Genomic DNA, 24,156 nt, shown 5'->3' with positions numbered 1-24,156 from the left:
ATATACTAGCATTATAAAAATATTTTAAAAGTGCAATTCTAAAAATGCTTTTTACAGGCACACCCAGACTTGTCTGGGTTTTAGGAAATTTGAGTTTGGAATTTTAGAGAAGGCTGTGGTGCCTGGGAATCAACTCTTGCATATTGAGAATTGATCTGGCAACTCAAACTTGAAGCAATAAAATATCCAGGTTTAAATGACAGTGTGAGCATTACACATCTGTATTAAAGTTGTGATCAACTAAACTATAATTTACATGGTTTTCACTGTATTTGCACCCCATTTTTGGTACACGTAACTTATACATATACTTAGAATTAGTACCATGAAAATAAGAAGTTATGTACCTACCATAACGTTCCATGTTAGTTGTCTTCTCTCGCCTTCTTTCTTGCTTGATGGGTTCGGAGCCGATCCTCGGCTCCGACTCGGCACTTGCTTTAGCTCGAGAACTCCTTTTACCAGCTCGAGGCAGCCCCATATCCCATGATGCAAGGCAGTAAATACCCAGATCTCGTTTGTTGACAAAGGGCAATAACACCAAGCATAAAATACTTCCCAAAGGAAGAAGAAACTTACAGATGGAAAAAGGACCAGGTTTGAATGGTCTTTAGCATAATAGTTTCTTATACAAGGTCTGTCCAGGCCAGGGGAAGGAGGAGGGTCGCAGAAAGAAGGCGAGAGAAGACAACTAACATGGAACGTTATGGTAGGTACATAACTTCTTAATGTTAAGTTGTCAATCTCGCCTTCATTCTTGCTTGATGGGACCGTCCTAGCACCTCTATCCTGGGTGGCTCAATGGAACAAACTCTTGAGGACTGTAGAGCCAAAACTGGCTCTGTCCCTGGAGGCCAAGTCCAATTTGTAATGGGAAACAAAAGTGTGAGGAGTGGCCCAAGTGGCCGCTGCACAAATAGTGTCCAAAGGCAGTCTAGCTTGAAAGGCTGTAGAAGTAGCTAAACTCCTAGTTGAATGTGCTTTAGGTTTTGAGCACAGCTGTTTTCCCCTGATCGTATAAATTTCAGTGATGACCAAGAAAGCCATCTGGACAAAGTCACTTTAGAAACAGGAAGGCCTTTTTATTATCCGCATAGGAAACAAAAGTTGATCAGATTTCCTAAATTTTTTTGTTCTGTCCAAATAATATCTAAGCTGACGGTGGACATCAAGATAATGTAGCTTTTGTTCAGCTCTATCTGAATACTTAGGAAAAATACAGGAGATCAATGGATTGATTCAGATTGTTTTTGAAGCGACCTTAGGTAAAAAGGATGGATTAGTTCTCAAAGATACTCTGTCTTTGTGAAAATCAAATAGGGGGTCGAACCGAAGAGCATGAAGTTCAGACACCCTGCTGGCAGATGTAATAGCCACTAGGAATAACGTTTTCCAAGAAAGATATTTTAGGGAACAAGAAACAGCTGGCTCAAGGGGAAGAATCAAGGATGTCAGCACTAAATTTAGATCCCACTGAGGAGGAGGATTCCTGATTGGAGGCTTTAGTAGGAAAATTCCTTTCAAAAAGGCCCTGCAGAGCCTATGGGACATAATATTATGATCTGCTATCCCGACATGAAAATTAGAAATAGCAGCCAACTGAACTCTGACTGTGGAAGAAGAGGAGCCTGCATGAAAAATCTCTGCTAAGAAGTCCAGAACTGCCTGAACAGGGGCAGTAAAAGGATCAATATTTTGGGCCTTAGCCCAATAAGAGAAACGTTTCCATTTGCTAGTGTAAATCCTCCTGGTAGAGGATTTTAGTGAACGTACTATGATATCTCTAACTGGGTTAGAGATCAAAGGAAGCCTGGCTAAGGAAGGAAGTGGAGCAACCATGCTGTGAGGTTGAGAGAAGGGATTGACCGGTGCAGCTGACCGGATTGGTGAATCAGTAGATCTGGCACTGGGTCCAGATGCCACGGCTGCACCAAAAGGTGATGATGGAGGAACGGAACCAAACTTGTCGAGGCCAGTAAGGGGCAATGAGAATCAATTTGGCTGTCAAAGCGGTAGCTTTCTGGATCACCTGAGGGATCAGAGGAAATGGAGGGAAGGCATAAAGAAGTCCCTGGGGCCAATCCTGGGTCAGAGCGTCTCTGGGGCGATGGCCTGATAGAGGAAGAGGCTGAAGAAGTCTGGACATTTGCTGTTTTGGGGAGTAGCAAAAGATCGCAACATGGACGACCCCATTCCAGAAAAATCTCTTCCGCTATGGATTGCTTGAGAGACCACTCGTGAGGCATGAGAATAGCTCTGCTCAATCTGTCCGCTATAATGTTGGTTTTCCCAGGGATATGCGTTGCTACCAGAAACCGATGAGAGGAGATCGCCCATTGCCAAAGTCTGAGCGCTTCTCGACACAAGGGGTAGGACTTGGTTCCGCCCTGTTTGTTGATATACCAAACTACAGACATGTTGTCTGTGTGGACTGCAATTGTCCCTACGGGAAGAAAGTCGTTGAGGGCTTGCAACGTTAAAAGCACTGCTCTCATCTCCAGGACATTTATGTGCAGATGGTACTCGAACGGTTGCCACGTCCCATGAACCATCCTGCCCTGATAATGACCCCCACCCGATCAGGAGGCATCCGTGGTGACAGTGGCTATCGGGGGGAGGTACAAAGCACCTGCCTTGGTGAACCTGAGACGATGTGATCCACCAAGCAAGATGTTCTTTCCATGTTCCTGTCACCAGAATGTGGTCACGGATTGGGAGTTGCTGGTATGACCACTGTGTGAACAGCATCCACTGAAGGAGGCATGTAGAATCGAGCCAGGGAAGAAGAGTAATGGCCGCAGCCATGAGACCTAATACCTTTAGAACCATTCTGGCCTGTACTTTCTTGCTGGCCAGAATGATCCTGACATGAGTCTGAATGTCTGAAACTCTTTGTTCTGTAAGGGTAGCTGACATCCGAACAGTGTTTAAGTTTGCCTATGAAGGTAATAGACTGGCAGGGCGATAAGGATGACTTTTCGAAGTTGACTGAGATGCCCAAATGAGAACAAAGGTCTATTGTGTAATCCCTGGCTTGTATAAGCTGATGCCTGGTGGTGGCTGACAGGAGCCAGTTGTCGAGATACGGAAACACCTGGAATCCTTGACGCCTCAGGTGAGCCGTGACCACTGCCATGCATTTGGTGAACACTCTGGGGGCTGTAGTGAGACCAAAGGGCAGGGCTCTGAACTGGAAATGACTGGACCCCAGCCGAAAGCGGAGAAATCTCCTGGAGCGTCTGTGAATTTTGATGTGATAGTACGCATCCTGAAGATCTATTGAGCACATCCAGTTGTCCTTCTGTAAGAAGGGCAGAATTGACTGAAGAGTGACCATTCGAATCTTGTCTTCCTGACAGACTTGTTGAGTCTGCTGAGATCCAATATTGGTCTCCAGTCTCCGTCTTTTGGGGACCAAAAGAACCTTGAGTAGATTCCGGCTCTGAATGGTCTATTGTAACTGGCTGAATGGCTCTTTTTTGCAGTAGTTTTGCGATTTCTAACTCTGCAATGTCCCTTAGACCGGGTGGTACATCTGGAAGGGAACTTGAGGGGAATGGACTTTCCTCGAAAGGAATTATGTAACCCTTGGATATGATCGATTGTACCCATCTGTCTTGAGTGAGGGAATGCCAGGCTTCTGGGTACAGTGATAATCTTCCCCCGACTGCCTCCAAGGAGGGACAGCCGGGCAACACCTCAGGGATGCTGAAAGGGCTTATCAGAGAGAGACTCCCTGTTTCCCTGGTTCTTCGGACCCCCTCTGCCTCTAGAGCGGTGTCTGTTGTTGTTACCCCCTCTGCCTCTAGGGGTAAACTGACCACGTGAATCCGGCGTGACTCCTTGGGATTTACGGAACCACATCTTCCCACCCTTCTGTCCTTTGGGATAAGGCCTAGAAGGGGTGGAAAAACGGACTCCAACAGCAGAAAGAGTCTTGCCATCCTGCTCACACCTGGTCAAGGTCTCCTTCACCTGAGGGCCAAACAAAGCTGACCCATCAAAGGGAGAATTTGTGAAGGACGCCTTAAAGGGATCCAAAAATCACATAGCCGCATCCAGGCTTGGCGTCTAAGAGCCACACCTGTGCCTGCGGCTCTACTCGCTCCATCCGCAGCATAAGATATTAGCCGCATGGAGGAGTTAGCAATGAAATTGAGGGTTCCTAGCTGCGAAGCAATCTTTTCTTGAGCCCCTGCAGCTGTAGGATCCTGAACTACTTCTCCCAGCTCCTTCAGGATATCTCTGGAGTCTGGTGAAGTGACAAAGATAATTCAGCGAACGATAGCAAAGGTCGCTGAGGAAAACATCCGCTTGCCGTACCTATCCATGGTCCTAGAGTCCTTATTAGGAGGATGGACGGCACGGAAGGATCTGCAAGTTCCTTTTGGTGGCCGCAGCCACCACCATGGCATCAGCGGGACACCCTTGGTTAGGAATTGTTTGTCACTAGGGGCAGTGATAAATTTAGAAGGCCTCCTAGGGACTGGCTCTACAGAGTCAGGAGCTGTCCACGCCTTCGTGCAATAACCTGCATAAGGGGGTCGAAGGCGGAGACACCCAGGAGGTGGAGGGCCGAGATCCAAACGCCTCTAGGTATACTGACTCATCCTCAGAGGGATTGTTGGTGGGCCAGTTTCCCTCTGTTTGAGAAGTTCTAGGATGTCTGAAAGGAGACATCCTCAGAGGGGGATCTAGGGATCCCTCTGACTCATCAAAGTCAGTATCCGAGTGACAGACTCGGGAGTCTACATGCTTCCTCTTACAAGTCCTCTTCCTAGGAGGATCTCCCGAAACATCAGGAGAATCCTCGGAAGAGGGGAAATTCCCAATGGGGAAACCTGAGGCGGAGGATCTCTGGGTCCTGTAGCAAGAGAAGTGGCAGAGATGTCAACAGGTACCATAGAGGGAGGAGCTACGGGAACAGACTGCTGACTGATACCAGTGGCCAGTACACTCTTCATCACCTCGAATGCTCCCTCCCAGGCAGGTCCGAGAGAACCCGCTCAAGAGCTAGGAACCCAGGAACCACCGAAGGGAAGTCTCCGAGGCAGATGTCGGAGCCGAGCTCACCAAGGCCGAGGCTCCAAGGGGAAGAGCGGGCTCGGACAAGGGTCCGATGCCACTCACCCCTCGGAGGAGACCATGGAAGCCCGACCACGAATCCCTCTAAGGAAGAGGAGATAAGAGTAGGGGCTGAAGGAACAGAAGGGGTATCCGTCCTCCAGCCGTAGCAGTAACCATGCCAAGACTCCAACTCCAAGCTCTGGGGTAGAGTTGAAGGAGGAACTGTAACGGGGTGTGGACCAACAGTCGTCTGCTGAGACGGACTGTGTAGCCTTTGGGCCAGTACCTGTGACTTGAGTAATCTACTGACCACTCTCTCTAGGTCATGATCTGACAACCTGGATGACCTTGAAGATCGGCTCCGATGGCTCCGTTCGATAGAAGAGGCGGCCGAGCCGAAAGTATCGGCTCCAAGGAAGGAGACCTCGACCTCTTCCTGGAATGGGCCATCGGAGCCGATACTACTGATCCTGTCGGCACCGACTTCTCGGAGCCGACAGAACGTCTCGATGTATCGGCTCCAGCCGGTGCCGATACAGCCACCAAAGTAACGGTGTCGGAGCCGATCGGAGCCGACACCGATGCCTGTGCCACATGGGTGTCGGAGCCGATCGGTGCCGACATCTAAGTGGTCAAAACAGATTCGGCACCGATAGCCATCGGCGCCGAAAGCTTTGTGGATCCAGAATCGGCTCCAGCCGAGCCGATCTCGACTCAATAGGAGTCGGAGCCGAGGCCGCAGGCTTAGAAACAGAAGCCTGGGCCTTGGCAGTTTTAGTTGATTTTTGTGGAGCCGACTTAGCCGGAGAGCCCTCCGGCTTAAGAAGACCCCTGAGAATCAACTTGTTACGTCTCTCCTGCAGGACTCTCTGGCTGAAGGAGTGACAAATAGCACAGGAGTCCTGCAGGTGAAGAGGGCCCAAGCAATACAGGCAAGAAGTGTGACCGTCTGTCAGAGACATCTTCTGACAGCACGAGTCACACTTCTTAAAACCTGAAACCCTCTCCTTAGACATGGTGCCTAAACACAACACACACAGACACACCAGTCAAAATTAAATTAAACAAAATACCAAGAGGTATTTTATAAAAACACCAACACACACACCCTAACAGGGGATGGGATAGGAAACTTGACTAACAAAAAATTAAAAGAGACAGGGATTTCTGTCAGAAAAAGGGTAGAAATAAATTTAAACTATCAAAAAATTAGTTTTAAACTAAAAGGGGCTTGAAATATCACAAATGTGAACTACTTACCAGGAGCTGGTAAAGAGAAGACCTCCCAAGCGGCAAACGAGATCTGGGTATTTACTGCCTTGCATCATGGGATATGGGGCTGCCTCGAGCTGGTAAAAGGAGTTCTCGAGCTAAAGCAAGTGCCGAGTCGGAGCCGAGGATCGGCTCCGAACCCATCAAGCAAGAATGAAGGCGAGATTGACAACTTAACATCTGTATTTTTAATGAATTTTTTACTGATGGATTTTACTCACTCCTTTACTTTAATTGTGTTTGTTCACTTTGCTACTTTTTATTTATGATACATTTGGGAATTTGTTTTATGTATATTACATGTTTGCAAGTCTACAAACATTTTAATTTGTATTTATATAAACTTCATTAGAAATTGAATGCTATGTTTTTAAATTTTTATTTTATTTTACTTATTTATTTTACATTTGTTGACCGGGCTAGTCTAATTGGATATATGTCCATTTTCAGTAGAGGCCCGGGGAGAAAAGCTCCAAGCATAGGCAGTAACAAATAAAACAATATATACAATAGTAACATGAGTTATAATACATTATTCAGATTGTACATGAGAGAGGCTAGTATAGAGTCTTATAGTAGGATTAAGCTAAGATAAAATACTGAGAACAAACAACATATGAGAGAAAACAAGAGAAATAAAAATATATATATATATATATATATATATATATATATATATATATATATATATATATATATATATACACATATATATATATATATATATATATATATATATATATACATACACACAGTATAGAGATTTACTTTTTTTTATTTATTTATTTATTTTTTTTTATCTCTTTAGATTCTAAGTTGAGGTTAGCTTACTTGTTATTACAGGTAATCAGCGTAGAGAAGTAAAGGCAGTGCAACATGGAGCACTGAGGTATCAGTCAGGGTTAGAGCAGGGACAAAGCCAATGTATTTTAAGATGTTCTTTGAGACGTGTTTTAAAAAGCATTGAGGATGCAAGGAGTTAAGAGTTCACTTGGAAGCTGGTTCCACATTTTTCCCCACTGTGTTGGTGAAAAGTGAGGCCCCAGCTTTGTTGTTGGATTTAATAGTCGAAACTAGAAGCCTATTAGCTGAGTATAATGTAGCTAGATTTTTATAGGGAGTAATCAGATTAGTGAGGATTGGGGTATTATTAGGGTGGTAGAGGATCTTTTGGGTGATAAGTTGTTGACAAAGTAGATGGTTTTGGAGTTCTAACCATCCCAGTTGTTTGAGGTTGATGCAGTGGTGAGTTCGATAGGGGGTGCCAGTGGCGAATCTGGCTATGTTGTTATAGCTGGTTGATAGTTTGTTAAGGTTGTTTTTAGATAAATAGATTGGTATATATGGCAGAAGCATAGAACAGAGTAGAGATCAGGTGGGTTTTAGCAATAGTGATTCTAGCTGTTGGAGTAAGGAAGGGCTTGATTCTATAAAGGGAGCTTAGTTTTTTGTTAACAGATTTTATGGTAGTATTGATATGGTTCAAGAAGTTATTGTGAAGTGAATTTGTGTTGATTTTTGAGTAGCAGCAAAGAGCAGTAATTTAGTTTTTTTAGGGTTCAGGAGGAGGCAGTGTTGCATAAACCAATTTTCTACAGTGTTAAATACTGACTGGGTGAGGGTCTGGAGTGAGGTTATGGACTTGGCTGAACATATTAAAGTTGAGTCATCTGCATGCAGGTGGCTTGAGGAGTTTTGGTATTTAGATCATTAATTGTTTGTGTCTTTCGGCTTTTCCCAGTTAGGGCTCGCCACAGTGGAACTCCGGTCCGCTAACGATTGGTAGTTGATTTTTACGTGCCGAGTTACCAGCCCTGACGCACAACCTTCAACGAAGGTACACCCATTCATGCATGTCTTCATGCACAAGACGCTCTAGGTGAGAATCGAACTGGACAGCATCTTACTGTGAGGCGAAAAGAGAAGAGGGCCTAGAATAGAGCCTTGGGGTACTCCAATGTTCACAGGCAGGGGTGTGGAAAGATTATTGTCCCAGAGCACAGCTTGCTGTCTGTTTTCTAAATAAGATTTAAACCAAAGTAGTGCTTGTGGGTTGAGTGAGTGGGCTTAGTACGTCAATAAGCAGGTGATGATTAACCATATCAAAGGCTTTTGAAAGGTTGATAAATAGTGCAGAGGAAAGAGAGTTAATGTTACAATTTTTGTTTATACAGTCAGAAAAGGATAGCAGGGTGGTTGTTGTGCTATGGAATGGTCTAAAACTGTGTTGGCAGTTAGCAAGTATATTATTATGGAGAAGGTGATCAAGGAGTTGTTGGTAGAAGCATTTTTCCATTGTTTTGGCTATTGGGGAGAGTAGGGCGATTGGGCAAAAGTTAGAAAGGTCAGTAGATGACCCACCTTTATGTAGAGGGATGATGTGGGAGACTTTCCATATGGAAGGGATTGTGCTTTCTGTAATAGTTCTATTTATAAGGATGGAAATGGGATAGGCAATGGCTTTAGCTGCAATTTGCAGGTATTCTGCTGGTAAGCTGTCAGCAGAAGGGGTGCATGGTTTGAGTTTTTGATGGAAGTTGCAAATGAGGGATGTGGGCACAGGCTGTGTATGATAGGTGGGAACTGGGTTGTTTGGGGTATTTAACGATGAAGTGGTAATACGTGGTAATGTATTAGCTAGAGTTTGGATGGCTTTAGTAAAGTAATTATTAAAGGCATCAGCAATTTGCTTAGGGGTTATTATGGGTGATAACTGATGGGACAGGGGTTTTAGAGTCACCTGGCTGGAGTAGTTTTGTTAATGCCTGACAAGAACTTTTGTGGTTTTTGTTGGTGGGTTTGTTGGAGGTGGAGATAAAAGTGTTTTTTGTCTTGGAGAATTTCTTTTTTGGTGGCATTTCTTTTACTGTTTAAAGTAAATGTGATCTGATGGGCTTTTAGAGGTTCTCCATCTGGCCCAAATTTTGTTTCTTAGGAGGATCTTTTGCCTAGTTTGTTTTGTGAGCCATGGGGCAACTTTGGTCCTAATTCGGGAGGAGCAGCAGGGGGCATGGTAATCTAGGATTTGTAGGAATCTAGTATTAAAGTAGGTGACTGCTTCATCAAGCTGCAGATGATACAGTGGTGACCAGTCACATGCTTTCAGTTTATTTTGGAAGCTCTCTGGTTGAAAGTGTTTTTTTAGATTGGGCGGTTTTGTAAATATTACAATTAGGGATATGAATTTTTTGTTTAATTACATAGGTTAGAGCATGGTCGCTGATATAATCAGGAAGAGTTCCTGGTTTATAAGTGCCAGGATGACTGTTAATAAGGATCCAGTCTAGGGTGGTTTCCTTACCACTTGATTTATGGATTCTAGTAGGGGTGGTTATTATTTGTGATAAACCATAAAGATTTATCTGACTGATAGGACTGGGGGAGCTACATGTAGCCCAGTCTATGTTAAAGTCGCCTAGTACAATGGTTTCCTGAGGTAGGTAGGTAGAGAGACAACTAAGTAAGTTTTCAAGAATATTAATGTTGTTACCAGGAGAAGACAGGCGCAAATTAGATAGATGGAGTTAGAGTTGTTGATTTGAAGTTTAGCAGTAAGGGTTTCTGCATTAGTATCTGTGGGTAGGGACGCACTGAAGGGTGAAACTTGAAGCTCTGATTTATACAAGATGGCTACACCTCTTCCCTTTTTGGTTTTGCAATCACATCTAAGGATGTTATATCCAGGTGGGGTAATTTCCTGGTCCTGGGTTGAGGGCTTTAGCCATGTTTCTGTAATACAGAGAATATCAAATGTGTGCATCTCTAAGAGTGCATAAAGGTGGGTAATTTTATTGTTAATGCTACGGATGTTAAGGTGAGCTATGAGGAGGGAGTTATAGCAGGTCTTTTTGGGGTAATGGAATTATGTGAAGTGAGGTTTTGTGGGTTACTTGGAATTCTTGAATTGGGGCAAGGGTTTGGATGAATATCACCATCTAATAGGGGATGCTGCTGATGTTTTTGTAATTTCTTTAGGAATGTGTAGTAGTTATTTAGGGTTTTTTTTTTGTTATGGAAGTAAGTAATATGTTAAGATCTATGATACCTAGGAAGTATATAGGTATAAGTGGAGGTTATGTTAATGTGGTTGAGAGAGATTTCATGAGAAACAATAGAGTTTGATGGTGGGGGTAGTGTAGTTTAGGCAGAGAAGTGTTCAATGAAGGTTACTGTGTAGGTTAGAGTTAGAGAGGCTAGAATAGTGGTTAAGAGTAGTGGGTTTGTGTATGTAGAGGTATGTGTTGAGGCCATTTTGATGTGTGGGTTGAGAGGTAGAGTAGGTAAGGGGATGGAGACAGGTAGAATGCTAAAGTAAAGGTGGCAGAGGGAAAGAGAGCTGTAAGAGGTACAGAAGGTTAAGTGAAGAAGTTGCAATACTGCACTAAAACAGAGATGGTAGTACGAGAAAAAGCTGCATAATGTTAGCAATACAGGATGTAGTAGTGTGGGGGTGTTGGGGAGAGGGTATAACAAAGTGTAGAGTTACTTTAAGGATTTAATGAGGTTAGGGGTGGGGCTGTTAAGTAGAAGATGTAAGTGATGGGGTGGTGGGGGGAATGGGTGTGGCTGCAGAAGTATAAGGCTGAGTGCACTGGGGGTGGGTGGAAATTGGGGATAGGGTAGGGGAGTGGAGTGAGCTCGCAGGGCGAACGGAGCGGGTAGGAGCAAGTAAGGTAGGTACAGCAAAAAAGTTATCAGCTGTCTTTAACAGTAGGGGGAAGAACAAGGTAGAAATGTCAGTGTGTATCCTTAATGTAAAATAGCTTTTCTTAAATGAGTGTTAGTTAACGTGGTGTGGGTGGAAGTACCAAGAGTTTAGCAGGGGAAAAGGAATATATAGGTAAAGACAGGTTTAGACCTATGGTATTTGCAGGTAATAAACAGTCTGGTAGAAATACTGCTGCCTAGTGGGCAGCAGGGAAACAGGAGCTAGTAGAGGTAAGTAAGAGGAATTCCCCAGACAAAAACAAACTCGGGCTTAAGGGAAAGGAAAAAAAAAGGTTGGAGGAGACGTAGCTAGGAGTCCGCAGTAGGATGCCGAGTCTCGTACAGAGGGGGTTACAGGCATACTAGGCAATGGATAAAAAACAGGTAAAATTAGCTACATACATGTAAAATTGCTAAGGCTATAAGCTTTTTATGAATCCAGGGAAGCAGTCAGTTTCAGGGGAGTCTTCAGGTAAAAAGGCGGTTTCCTTTTTAGTATTTGTGGCAGGGATGGAGCACTCGGAACACTTTACTGTAAGAAATGAGAGAAAAACACCAGGTTAGAAGGCTTTAGTTATAAAAAGTGAGGGGAAAAGGAGGGGAATGTAGGGAGAAAGACCTTATAGGTATGAGAAGTAGAAGTAATCATGAGAGTACAGAGGTAAGATATAAGTAGAGAGAGGGTATAAGAGATGAGGAAAAGAGAGTAGCAGAGAACAGAGATAATGAATGCTAAGCAGAGATAGAGTTAGTAAAAGTAGGAGGTCAGGTCAACAGAATAAAGGGTAGCAGAGGAGCATAATACAGTATTCAGTAACACTCTAAACAGAGACTTGCAATACAACCTGTCAAATCCCTAAACACTCAATATGTTGGACAGTGAATTACTTGTTCACTACACCATACAGCAAGGACAGACAGTAAATTCATATAATAGTCATTAGCACTCTCCAGCCAGATAACCTATCCTTTTCACCTGCAGTAGTGAAAGGGAGGACTGAGAATATCAAAGACCACAGACAGGCTAGTACTGCACAGCAATTAAACATCAGTGGTACAACATATGCTTAGAGGCTCACAGGAGAAGGTGAAAATTAAACACATTAGATGTTAACATAGCTAATTCCAAATATAGACATAGGACACAGTATGAAACGCAGCTGTATCAACCATTCAGCGTAAGAGATGCGCTGAAATCATAGGGAAAAAATAGCAAGCACAAGTATAAAATATACTAGACATACAGAGGAATAGTTGTAGTCAGGTGGCAAGGACTGGCTACCAAAGTAAGCAAGTACCACAGGTAAATGTAGCCTGTTGAAATATTTGGGAGATGGTTGTTCCCACGTACAAATAATATGGCAGAGTCTAGGCTATGCAGAAAGACAATAAGTATGGTGTCCGTTGTTTATGCTATAACCTCAGTACTACAATTTACATGTCTGTCTTCAGTTACAGTAAAATGTAGCCCTCATTAAAAAGTACAGCCCAATCGCACATACCTTAACCCTCGCAGACAAAATGAATAATTTCCGCCCTAGTAAGTAGGGTCGCTACAGTAGACAGATTCCAAAAAGTGCAGGGGTAATCCTTAATATCGGATAGCTACAGAGGCAATGTGAAGTAAAGATCCCACTCTGAGATGCCTAGAATTTGGCAACAGTTGCAAAGTAAACATAGCTGAAAAGATAAGACCCGCTTTATTAATTTGGCCACTAAGGCAAACTATGGCTCACTTACACGCTTACTCCAGGGATTAGGGAAACGATGAAGAAAGCAACAATCCAGCTACTGGCTAAACATGTGCAGGCTATACAGGTCTAGAGGAAATCAGGAGAGGAAAGTGGCCTCCCTTAGTTGCAGGTACGCATCTGCAGTTGGTTAAAATAGACACAAGCCACATGTCCCTGAGATGCACGCTGCAAATCCTCTAGATGAGATTGCAAACACAGTCTAGTTATATCAGAACAGCTGGACACGCGTGATGTGTAGCTTTTGGGATTTCTGAACTAAGCTGTGTTTCCATTTAAAAACAGCCTCACCTATAAGCACGATTTAGGACCGTGGGGATAACACTATATCTAGAGCTACCCAAAATACCATACACACCTTAACTAAGAGCCCATCTGTAGATACCTGTGATGTAAGGCATATCAAACACGAGTATTAGTAGAGGATATTAAAGTGGAAAAATAATTAATTAATATAATGAATTGAATTGATAATGTGATGACAGGTGACAGTATACAACATGTCAGATGTTTTTTTATTGGTTCATCTGAAGTTTACTTCGTGATGAAAGCGCTTAATTTTTTGGTGCTTAACCTGCCTTGTTTCATTAACGTTTGCTTAGTTTATTCTGCCACTTTGGCTTTGGTTTGGTTTGTGTTTGGTGCACTCCATTACCTTGATAATTCAACACATACAGGTTTTGTTCCTAATTTCAAAAAGTGCCACGGGATCGTTTACATCTAGCCGAGTTACCACCAACTCAGGCAGATGGGACCATTATTTAATGTCTTATCTGAACTGACTGCACATCCAAAAGTGCAGCACCTCAGTTATGCTGCATTGCAGTGTCAGTCATGGAAAAATTAACTGAAGCACCCGGGGTGGGAGAAGAATTCACCGCCTTCTGATTTTCCAGCACCAAAGGTGTGTGTGCATTGCCTGTTGAGCCACTGACACTACTGATCTACCATTCCAAGAATATACTACACAAAGGGATGGGGAATACAACAAAAGTTAGGTACTTACTGTAAAAGTGGATCAATATTTCCTCTCTCAGTCCATCTTGACTGATGGGTTACCCATCCCTGTGGCAGATCTGAACCATCAAATTATCCATGAAGATGCTTTTTCAGAGGTCAAGCGCTTCCCCTCTTCCATAATGCAATGCATTCCTACTGTTCTTCAGATCAAGTCTGCCTCCATTAGATACCATGGTACTGAGAAGGAATGGAAAAAGGCTTAAACCCAAAACCTAACAGGTCTATCCAGGATGGGTAGTGACAATCTGGAAGAGGGGTGGTGGGAGGGTTGTCGAGATGGATACAGAGGGACAATATGGATCCACTATGGTAAGCATGTAACTTTTGTATCCTTCATCATCCTCTGAATCTATCTCAACTGACAGGATAGAATTCCTAGCTACTTTCTTCCTGGGTGACATGACAACAGAGTATCCTTGAGGATGTTAGATCAAAAGGAAGCACTGGATCCTGATATTTAATCAAGTTTATAATGTTCGACATAGGTGTACATTACTGGCCATGTTGCTGCACCATAAAGGTCATCCACATAAGAACTTATGAAAAAGTCCACTGAAGTTAAGATTGATCTTGTAAAATGCGTCTTTGGTTTAGCACCCAGATTTATTTATTTACTGCCTTTTGTTTACTGGGAAAGTCCAACTAGGCATAAGATCCATTTTCAGTGGAGGCCCAGGGAGAAATGCTCCACACAAGAATGGAGGCCCAGGGAGAAATGCTCCACATTAGAATGGAGGCCCAGGGAGAAATGCTCCACACAAGAAGTTTACAGTGCATAATATTGCAATAAACAAACATATTTTTTTTATGGAGATTTTTTGTCAATAAATACAACAAATAACATTTTAAATATACAAGCAAAAGAAACAGTCTGACAGTACTGATTGGATAGAAAATAATTATACATTCATTTGTGTTTATAGAGACATGAGAAAATAGAAGTCATGTCCTAAATTGTTACCCGGTATAGTAATAACAAACAATAAAAACTCCAAACACATTTTGATTGTGATAGCAAAAGAAGAAATTCATATACTGTATCTTTAGTTTGTGCTATACAGAAATAAAAAAAAGCTGGAGTAGTAATAAAGAGGAAGAAGTGGGTAGGTGGTACAGGACAGCAGATGAGACTAAAATATACAGTTACTGGAGAAGAATACATAATTAGTTACTCAAACAAAGGTGATACAATCTGATAGCCATTTGGAGACTTTAGTTCCCAGTCTTGCCGGGGAAAAGACACACACACTGACATGACATTCAGAGCATGTAACATATATTCTCCTTTATTTGTCTGGTTCAGGAAGAAAATGAGTAGATGAATGGTTTGAATAATGTCTGTCTTAGAAGCAATTTTAGGAACAAAAGGAAGGATTTGACCTTTCTGTCCTTGTGAAAACTAGACACTGTGGTGTGCTTAAGTGATAGCTACCAGAAGTAAAGTTTCCAAAAGAAATGCTTTATTGTGTAAAAGAAGATTCAAATGGTTGCTGAGCAAGAGTTTGCAGTAGAAAGTTAAGATCCAACAGCAACCAGGGTCCTTGATTGGGGTGGGGTGGGGGGGGGGCAGTCTGAAGAGGAATGTGTATTTTAAAAAGGCTTTAGAAATCTTTTGAAAACCCCAAGAATTTGAATTACATTTTTGAAATAACTGCTAGCTGAACTTTAATGGTTGACTAACTAAAACTAGAATTAACTAAATCATCTAAGAACTGAAATATCAATGGAGCTGAAAGATAGAAAGGGGTCTAGATATTGGTATACTGCCCATATATAAAACCCTTTACATTTATTCTTGTATAGTTTTCTTCTGGAGTGTTTCTGAGAGGCAGAATCTGAACTACTCTATTAAACTGGGTAGGGCTAATTGCCATCATTTGAATTACAGAATCCATGTGGTTTGTACAAGGCAGTTGACTGGCCAGTTAAGGCTAACCTGACTGATGAGACAGGAGATCCAACTGAGGTTCCAGCAACCACGGAGGTCATAGTATGCAAGGCCAGAGGACTCCAAACAAAACTTGCCTGGACCAAAAAATGTACTACAAGAACAAACTTGCACAGAGAAGCTTTTTTGCATAAATGTTCTCATTTATTTAGAACAGGGGGAATAAGATACAGTAGACTGTTTGCTTAAGTGATAGCTACCAGAAGTAAAGTTTCCAAAATAAATGCTTTATTGTGTAAAAGAAGATTCAAATGGTTGCTGAACAAGAGTTTGCAGTAGAAAGTTAAGATCCAACAGCAACCAGGGTCCTTGATTGGGGGGTTGGGGGTCAGTCTAAAGAGGAATGTGTCTTTTAAAAAGGCTTTAGAAATCTTTTGAAAACCCCAAAATGGACCAGAGCATCTCTATAAAGGAATGAAAGTAAAGTATTAGTTGTACTTTTTAGATAGCAGTAGGGTTGGACCCAATAGCTGAAGACTTTGCTTGTTACCATAGGGTTGGGGGACCACTTATGAAGCATCAGGAAGCAGCGATTGAACCTGTGTGCTAGAACAAACACGTACTGCTGTCAGAAAATGTAGTACAAGACATATGAGCAAGCTCCTCCTTGCTAGTTGCTATATGACAACTGAGGTGTTACCAGTGTGTACAGAAATCCCATTCTGGAAAACAAAGTCCGACAGTGTCTGAAATGCTAGGATGTCCACCCTCAGAGCCAGTATACTGATGTGAAGGTAAGCTCTTGATGTAACCATGTTCCTTGGACTGTCCTTCCTTCATAATGTCCCCAATGTCAAACAGGAGATTTCTGTGGTAACTGTCTGAGACTGGGTAAAACAAAGAGGCAGCTTTCCTGTACCGGGTGGACTGAATCCACCACTTTAGATGAATTTTTCAAACTATATACAGTTGGACAGGAAACAGAAGATGAGTCAAAAGAGGCCATTGCACACACAGTGTGTCCACTGGAGTACTCATGTGATATATGGTTTGAGGAAATAGCATAATAGCCGTTACCATCATGCCTAACATTTGAAGTGCAGTGAGGAGTCCTGCTGAAGAAGGTCTATGACTTGAAGTCTGAGGGCTAGAAGCCTTTGTTCAGGAAGTCTTACAATGTTTGCTGTAATCTGCAGGTGGCAAGCTATGAAATCTAAAGATTGGGTTGGTTCCAGGTTTAATTTTTCAATACTTACTGAGATACCCAAGGACCAACACAAATACAGAAAGCAATCTCTTACTAAAATACTTTTGAGTGGAATAAGGATGGAACACATTATTTGGATGTAAGGATAGATTAAAGATTATGGAAAAAAGAACTATAGATCCAATATTTATAGAAAAGAGTGCCACTCAAATTCATATTTGCACTATCAGAGTGATCACCCCCACAGCCTTAAAAGAAATATTATAAAGGGCCAGATGATTAGAGTATCTAGAATGACATCTGATTACGATGATTTTATTAGAGAAGTGAATAATATTCATGATATGTTTAGGGAAAGGGGTTATCCTGATAAGATGATATATAATATCAGAAAAGAAATTATGAAAAAGCGGGATACACATTTTGGCCCCTTATTAAAAGAAGGGAAGGCAAATTACAGCCCAAGAGTGAGTATGGGCAGTTTGACAGGTAATACAAGTCAAAATAGTGGTATAACCTGTAATACAGAGAGTAATTATGATACACGTGATTTGGAACTGCCACGCATAGTTTTAACCTATTATTCCGATATAGGATGGTTAACGAGATGTATTAATGGGGTATGGAATATGTTCAGTAGAATGCCCACTAGGCTACATATTTTCCAACACCCCCTAAAACACAGTCTCAGGAGAAACATGAACTTGAAAAATATCTTGGAGAGGAAAAAAAGTTACATATATGGAGGGAGCACATTCCAAGGTGGGCACACATAAGTGTGGCAGATGTGCCCAATGTCCCTTTATCTCGGGTGAAAAAGAACTTAATATTCCTGGTATAGGAATTAAATTGAGGAGCTATAGTTATAGTAGCTGTTATACTAAGGCGGTTGTTTATTTGTCATATTGTAGAAAATGTGGGGCACATTACGTAGGAAAAACAAAAAAGAGCTTGAGAACCCGAATATACGAACATACCAGGGATATTAAGAAGAAGAACGAAAATAATGCCCTTTATAGACATTCAATAAAATGTACCAATATGGACATAAAATTTTGGGTACTGGAAGAGGTTAAACAGAGAGGTGGTGATTGGGAAGCTTTTCTTGAATTTCGTGAAATGGTATGGCAAATAAGATTGGACTCATGCACCCACCCTGGTATGAATGATCATATTTCCATTAAGCCAGCCTTAAAATTATTGTCATTGAACCCGAAGAGAATATAAGCGTTTTTTCTATGGAATTCAGATTTTGTGTTTATGTATTTTTTAAAAAAACATCATATATATATATATATATATATATATATATATATATATATATATATACATATATACATATATATTTATATATATATATATATATATATACATATATATTTATATATATATATTTTTTTTTTATACAGTATACTATTTCAACTTTTTTGAGAATTAGGTTGTAATACATATACAGGCATACCTTGACCAACCAATTTGTGGTTCTTTAGGATACATAGTTATGTATTTTGACCCACGTATTTACTTGTTTGATTTATAAGAAATAATTTGAATTGACTATACTACTTTCATATACATGTATTTTTTATTGTACTATTTATATTGATATTATATATATTTATTCAAGATGTTCTAAGTGGGTATCTAGTTGATGGTTTTAGCATATTTAGAATGTTTTAATAGCATACACTAATAAGTTATAGTGTACGAATGTTTGTACTTATATGTATTTACATATATTTATATTATATTAATTATATACATATTTATAAGTGATTAATTTATATCACAATCATTTTAGTTTTATTTTTTAGCTTTGATAGAAGTAATTATTACTATTTGTATTGTTATTGATCTGACCTATTTGAAAAGTGATGTAATAGCATTGAGAATTTATGACAACCAATGAAAATGAGGGTAACATTATTTAAATGTGTTAGGAGAGTTTCACAGATGATTCTGATGAAGTCTCAGGGTATGAGATGAAAGCGGGCTAAATCTGTGGAGTGTTATTTCATTCACTTATTTGGTTTGTTTTATCATGAATAAAAGGTTTTCACCATTCGCCTTTGTGGAAGTTTTTGAAATTATACAGAGGAGGACAGCCTTTATTGTTATCGGACAGCGGCTTGTGTTGTTTAGTGACTGTTTGTAAAATAAGAAATGCTTTTGTATTTGCAGTAAGAAGACAACCATTGACACATGGAATACCAAAAACTCATAAACCAGAGATGGACTGTAGCTACCACCCTGCACTTGGTGAACATCCAGGGGGTTAACGTGAGGAAAAGGGTAGTGAATGTAATTGGTAATGACAGTCTCACAGCTAAAAGGGAGACGCCTTCTGGACTATTTTGCAGTTTTGAAGTGATGGCAAGCATTCTGAAGGCCAATCAAGAATATTCTATCCCTGTCTTAAAGGTGTGGAAAAAAGAATGCACTGTGTCCTCTCAGAAGTTTGTTTTTTTTTTTAAAGAGATTTAGCCTGCTGAGATCCAGAATGGGCCTACTGTCCTCTGGTTTATTTGGGATTAACATATGAATCTTGAGTAGACGCCAGATCCTTTCTGATTTTGGCGAGACCTTTTGGATTGCTTTTTTTTTTTGAAAAGCAGCCACCTTCTTTTAGCAAGGTCGAACATCTAGAAGAGACTGTGAAGTTTGTTTGGAGATGCATGAAAGACATGAAGTAGCCTCAGCAAAAAATGCTCTTTTCTCAACTGTCCTGTGTGATGAGTGACCAAGTATCCAGGTGGGGGTAGACAGAGAGATGGCTTCCCAGTAGCCTCCGGAGGGGAGTAGTCAGGCAACCCTTCAGGAGCACTGGAAAGGTATGCCAGTAAGGAACCCTTGAACCCCTGATTCTGTGGACCCCCTCTATCTCTGGGGATGCATCTGTTAAACAGCTCCCCTCTGCCACAGGGTGCATTACCTGAGAAGGAGTGGAAGGATAAATGTTGAGATATTCTGAATCAGAAACCTCAGCTACCCTTCTGGTTTCTAGAAAAGGATCCTTAAGGGATTTCAAAGCACACTCCAATAGCAGATGTTTTTCCTTCCTGCTCACTCTTCATCAAGAGGTTTCTTTAATTTTTGAACCAAACAAAGACAACCCATCATAAGATGCATTAATAAAGTATGCTTTAAAGTTGTCTGAAAAGTCATATAAGTGCATCCACCATCCAGGCATGATGGTGCATAAAAATGCCGGTGCCTGCTTCTCTAGCTGCTCCATAATTCATATTGTGTAGCAGCCTCATGGACAGATTACTAATAGACAACATGACAGTTGAGAATCAATCTGCTTCCTGCAGTACGGTGTTGAGGGCCTCCTATGGGAATCCACAATCTGTCCAACTAGGTCCATCTGAAATCTAGTCATGTGAGATATGTAATTTAGTGCCCTCAAGGAAAAGGTTCCAGAGGTGCATGCCAGCTTTTCAAAATGGTCTATAGTCCTATACTCCGAGCTAGGAGGATAGAATGTGAAGTTCTCCTTAGACAGCTTCTTTAAAGTGGCTGCAACCACACAAGAAACAATCACAGGGCTCTTGTACCAAATATGGTCAAGTCTTTAGGCAGTCTCAAAACCTTGTATGGCTTACGAGGAACAGGTTAGACAGTAACACATTCCTGTCATGTCTTCTCCACTACCAGGGGTACTACCCAGGAACTATAGGTGCCAGCCCTGAAAGTCTCAAACACTTACTTATCTGGGAAAAGGGGGGAGGGGATCAGTGGGCCAACTTCCCCTCTCTCCAAAGTTGGAGTGATTCCTTTGGAGAACTAAAGCCAAGGAGCATCCCCTTCCTGCATCAATGGACAGGTGATGATCCTCTGGAAAAACATGAATGTAAGTCCCCAAAAGCACTAAGGGTAAACTAGCTGAAATTGTCTCCATCCCCAAAGACAGGCAGATGATGCACATCTCCTATACAGAGATGACCATCTTTTCTGTGGCCAAAAACTGAAGCTGACATGTCAAGTACTGAAGACCCCGATAATGAAAATGGAATCAAACAGGTTGAGGGGCACCAAGGCATTTGACTTGACCGTTAGAAGTTGACTATGCCGGTGTCCAAGATTTCTGAGTCAAATGCACCAGATTCATGGTCAGTGCGGATGGATAAGGATTCACTAGCACTGATAACAGATGTTCCAAAACATATTTTAGCTTCACAGGCACTGGCACCAAAAATAAAATGTGTCAAGGAATAAGCAGTAGAGACCAGAGTTGGTGGGCCTACCCAATCCGCCTTAGACACATGGGGGGGGGGGTTCAATGACATCCACATCTATCTGAGCCTTGATAAATGCCTTCATCATTCAATCTTAAACATCTACAATGGTACTGGCAGACCCAAGGGAAGAAACTGAAGTAGCTCTGCATTAGAGCTTGTCTGAATTTGCAATGATCTTGGTGTCAACACCAAAGGTCAAGGAAGAGTACGTTCTGACAGGACAGAAGCAAAAAGAATAGAAAGGGGGATGGTTTTGTTATTTTTGGTGCTGACGAAGAAGACTGCCCCTCTCTCTCCTTTTTCTCTTTGCCTTTCACTGTGTTTCTTTCCCTTCTCTCTGGATCTTTTCTTGTTCTTTTCCTATACTTTTTCTCTAGAACAGGCCTTGACCTCCACTGAACTTCCCATTGTGGCAGGATGAAGGCCCTTTAAGAACAGCTTATATTTTATTTCTCTAACAGATCTGGGACCAAAAGATTTGCAAATATCGGATTATACTTGCATGTGTTCCAACCCCAGGTACTCAATGCAAAGCTATTGTGTGGGTCCTGGGGCGGAAGTTTGTGCACACACGGAGTACTTAGTATAAGGAAAGCTTCGGGCTTCCTTAACTAAAAAATTGTAAACATTAATGAAACTGGTGTAAAAACTAAACTGGAAATAAGAAAAACATCTTATAAAATGAAAGTAAAGAGAAAGTTAAGGAAAGTACACAGTTTTTTTCTGTCAGAAGTACTAACAAGAAAGGAAATAAGCTTGGGTAGTCCTCAGAAAACACAAGAGAGTAAAGGAGGCAAAATTTGTAATACACCTGTCACAAGCTATTCATAAGGAAAAATTCATAATCTGCAGAACATTTAACAGAGAGAAACTACTATGAATGAGCTGAAGAAGAACTCTCGCTTATATGAAACAAACAGATGAGCAATCACATCTGAAGCAAATATGGTAAACAAGATCCAAGGAACAGCAGCAGCACTTTGCGTTATGGGAGATGGAGGTGCTCACGCACTGGAGAAGCATCTATGTGGAAAATCTGTCAGCTCGGACCAGCCATGAAGGTGGATAACCCATTCAAGACAGAGAGGACAATATAGGATCAGTACCCATTTTATCTGAAACTACGCTACAGAACAGGAAATATAGAGAGAGAATAAACAAACTATTAATCATAAAACAAACCTACGAGAGGCCATTTGGAAAGGCAATTGAAAATGTGACAAACAATGGAATGCAGTAACATTCAATTCAGATCTAGTTACCTGCCAACTATTCTCGGAAGAAACACCTCTCTGAACACGAATGATGTACTCCTTGAAAAAAAAAAAAAAGAGAGAGAGAGAATAAATTTGTTAGTGAAGTCAAAGAATCCAAATAAGAAACATGTTTATACAACATTCCTCACACCATTCACATATATGAAACCGTCTGTTAACAGTAAAGTAAAATTTGTGCAAATCCAGAACTCGCAGACAGTATTTTTTCATATACAATGCATTCAATGTATAAAACTAATTTACTTATTTGTGCAAGCAACTGTACTGCGGTGGTGGTGCTGCAGTAGCGTTGTCACCTCACAGTAAGACGTTGTCCTGTTCGATTCCCAGCTAGAGCGTCTTCTGTGTGGAGACATGCATGAATGGGCTTACCTTCGTTGAATGTTGTGCGTCAGAGCTGGCAACTTGGCACGTAAAAATCTACTGCCAATCATTAGCGGACCAGAGTTCCGCTGTGGCGACCCCTTACCGGGAAAAGCCGAAAGACACAACAACATTTGTGCAAGCAACTGTACGTATTGGGCTCTTTTCAGACATGATCTAATTACAATATAAAAGGTAAAACTATATCTTAAAAAATACCAATAGAATTGACTGAAAATATGGAAAAAGAAAGGAATGAGATAAAATAAATTCAGATGTTGTAAAATGCAGGAGCTAAGTAACAAAATATGACCCACAATCCTATTCTTGGCTTTACTGACCCATCTGAGTTGGTCAAACATCAATATCTGTTAAAATTAAAGAAACAATGCCAAAACATTTACAGGTTATCTTGTCTTTGAGAAACAACTAAGAACACTAGTAAACACTTTACTGAAATGCTTGTGCGATTTTAATTTTTGAACTTGTATCTACTGGAAAACAGTATTGAATACTTCTTTGTGTAAACTAACTGGATGATGTGTATTCTGCATCTTACTATATGTATACAATTGTACTTGTATTTTGCTTATAGTTCTGTGGAGCTTTTCTCCCAGGCCGCCTAGGCTGAAAATGGGCTTCTGGCCCAGTCGGACTTTCCTAGTAAACAAATGTAAATAAACAAATAAATAATAAACACCAGGAAACATGGTTTTAACACTAACATTTTCAAGAAAGTGAAAGTACAGCTGCATAGGAAAGCTTGCCATAACAGTTTATGTTTGAATGATCAATGCTGCACTAGCCTTAGCTATAGCGGGCTACAGTCTTACAGGTTATATAGCAGCTGGCTAGACTCCAAAGCTTAAGAACACCTTCCATGCACCCAAACTATTAAGGAGATGAGGAAAAAAAAAAAAGAGTGGTTTGCGTGCTAAACCCTTCAGAGCTTTCATGCCAACTGAGAGAGGGAGGCTAGAGCCCAGAAAAGGTTAATGATAGGCAAATAAAAATAGAAGTCCTCACCTAGGCAACAAAACATACAAACATAAGGAGAATGGAGAGAGGGAAAGGTTACTGCAGCAATGATCATTCAAACATCTATTGTTATGTTCTGTTTAACACAGTACAATTATGCAGATAATTATTTCATCTATGCAGCAGTAAGCCTTAGCTATATGGTAGGTTACCATAGCTTACACAAACTGGGAGAATGAAGGATGAGAGTCCAGGAGTCCCTTATGAATGGTCCAAACAAAGCTTGCTCTGGACCTGGAGAAGGAATCTAGTTTGTAGTGCTTTGTAAAGGTATGCACAGAGGACCAAGCTACTGCCTCTACAATACTTCGAGAATTTAGGAGTT

At 41.2% G+C, this 24,156-nt stretch overlaps 1 protein-coding gene across 5 annotated transcripts in view; it reads right to left on the bottom strand.

The window, feature by feature from the left end:
* Positions 1 to 24,156, bottom strand: part of PXK (PX domain containing serine/threonine kinase like) — a 1,650,359-nt gene that overhangs the window by 1,468,357 nt on the left and 157,846 nt on the right. For all 5 annotated transcript variants that reach the window (XM_044078801.1, XM_044078798.1, XM_044078800.1 and 2 more), the window contains exon 2: positions 22,416 to 22,466. In XM_044078801.1, coding sequence (XP_043934736.1) covers positions 22,416 to 22,466 — 51 coding nt within the window. The remainder of the gene's footprint in view (positions 1 to 22,415; positions 22,467 to 24,156) is intronic.

The sequence above is a fragment of the Protopterus annectens genome, chromosome 7.part1 (genome assembly GCF_019279795.1).
Source record: "Protopterus annectens isolate FY-2018-M chromosome 7.part1, PAN1.0, whole genome shotgun sequence".
Lineage (NCBI taxonomy): Eukaryota > Metazoa > Chordata > Ceratodontiformes > Protopteridae > Protopterus > Protopterus annectens.
Note: the sequence above shows the minus strand (reverse complement) of the source record. Positions and strands in the feature narration are given on the sequence as shown.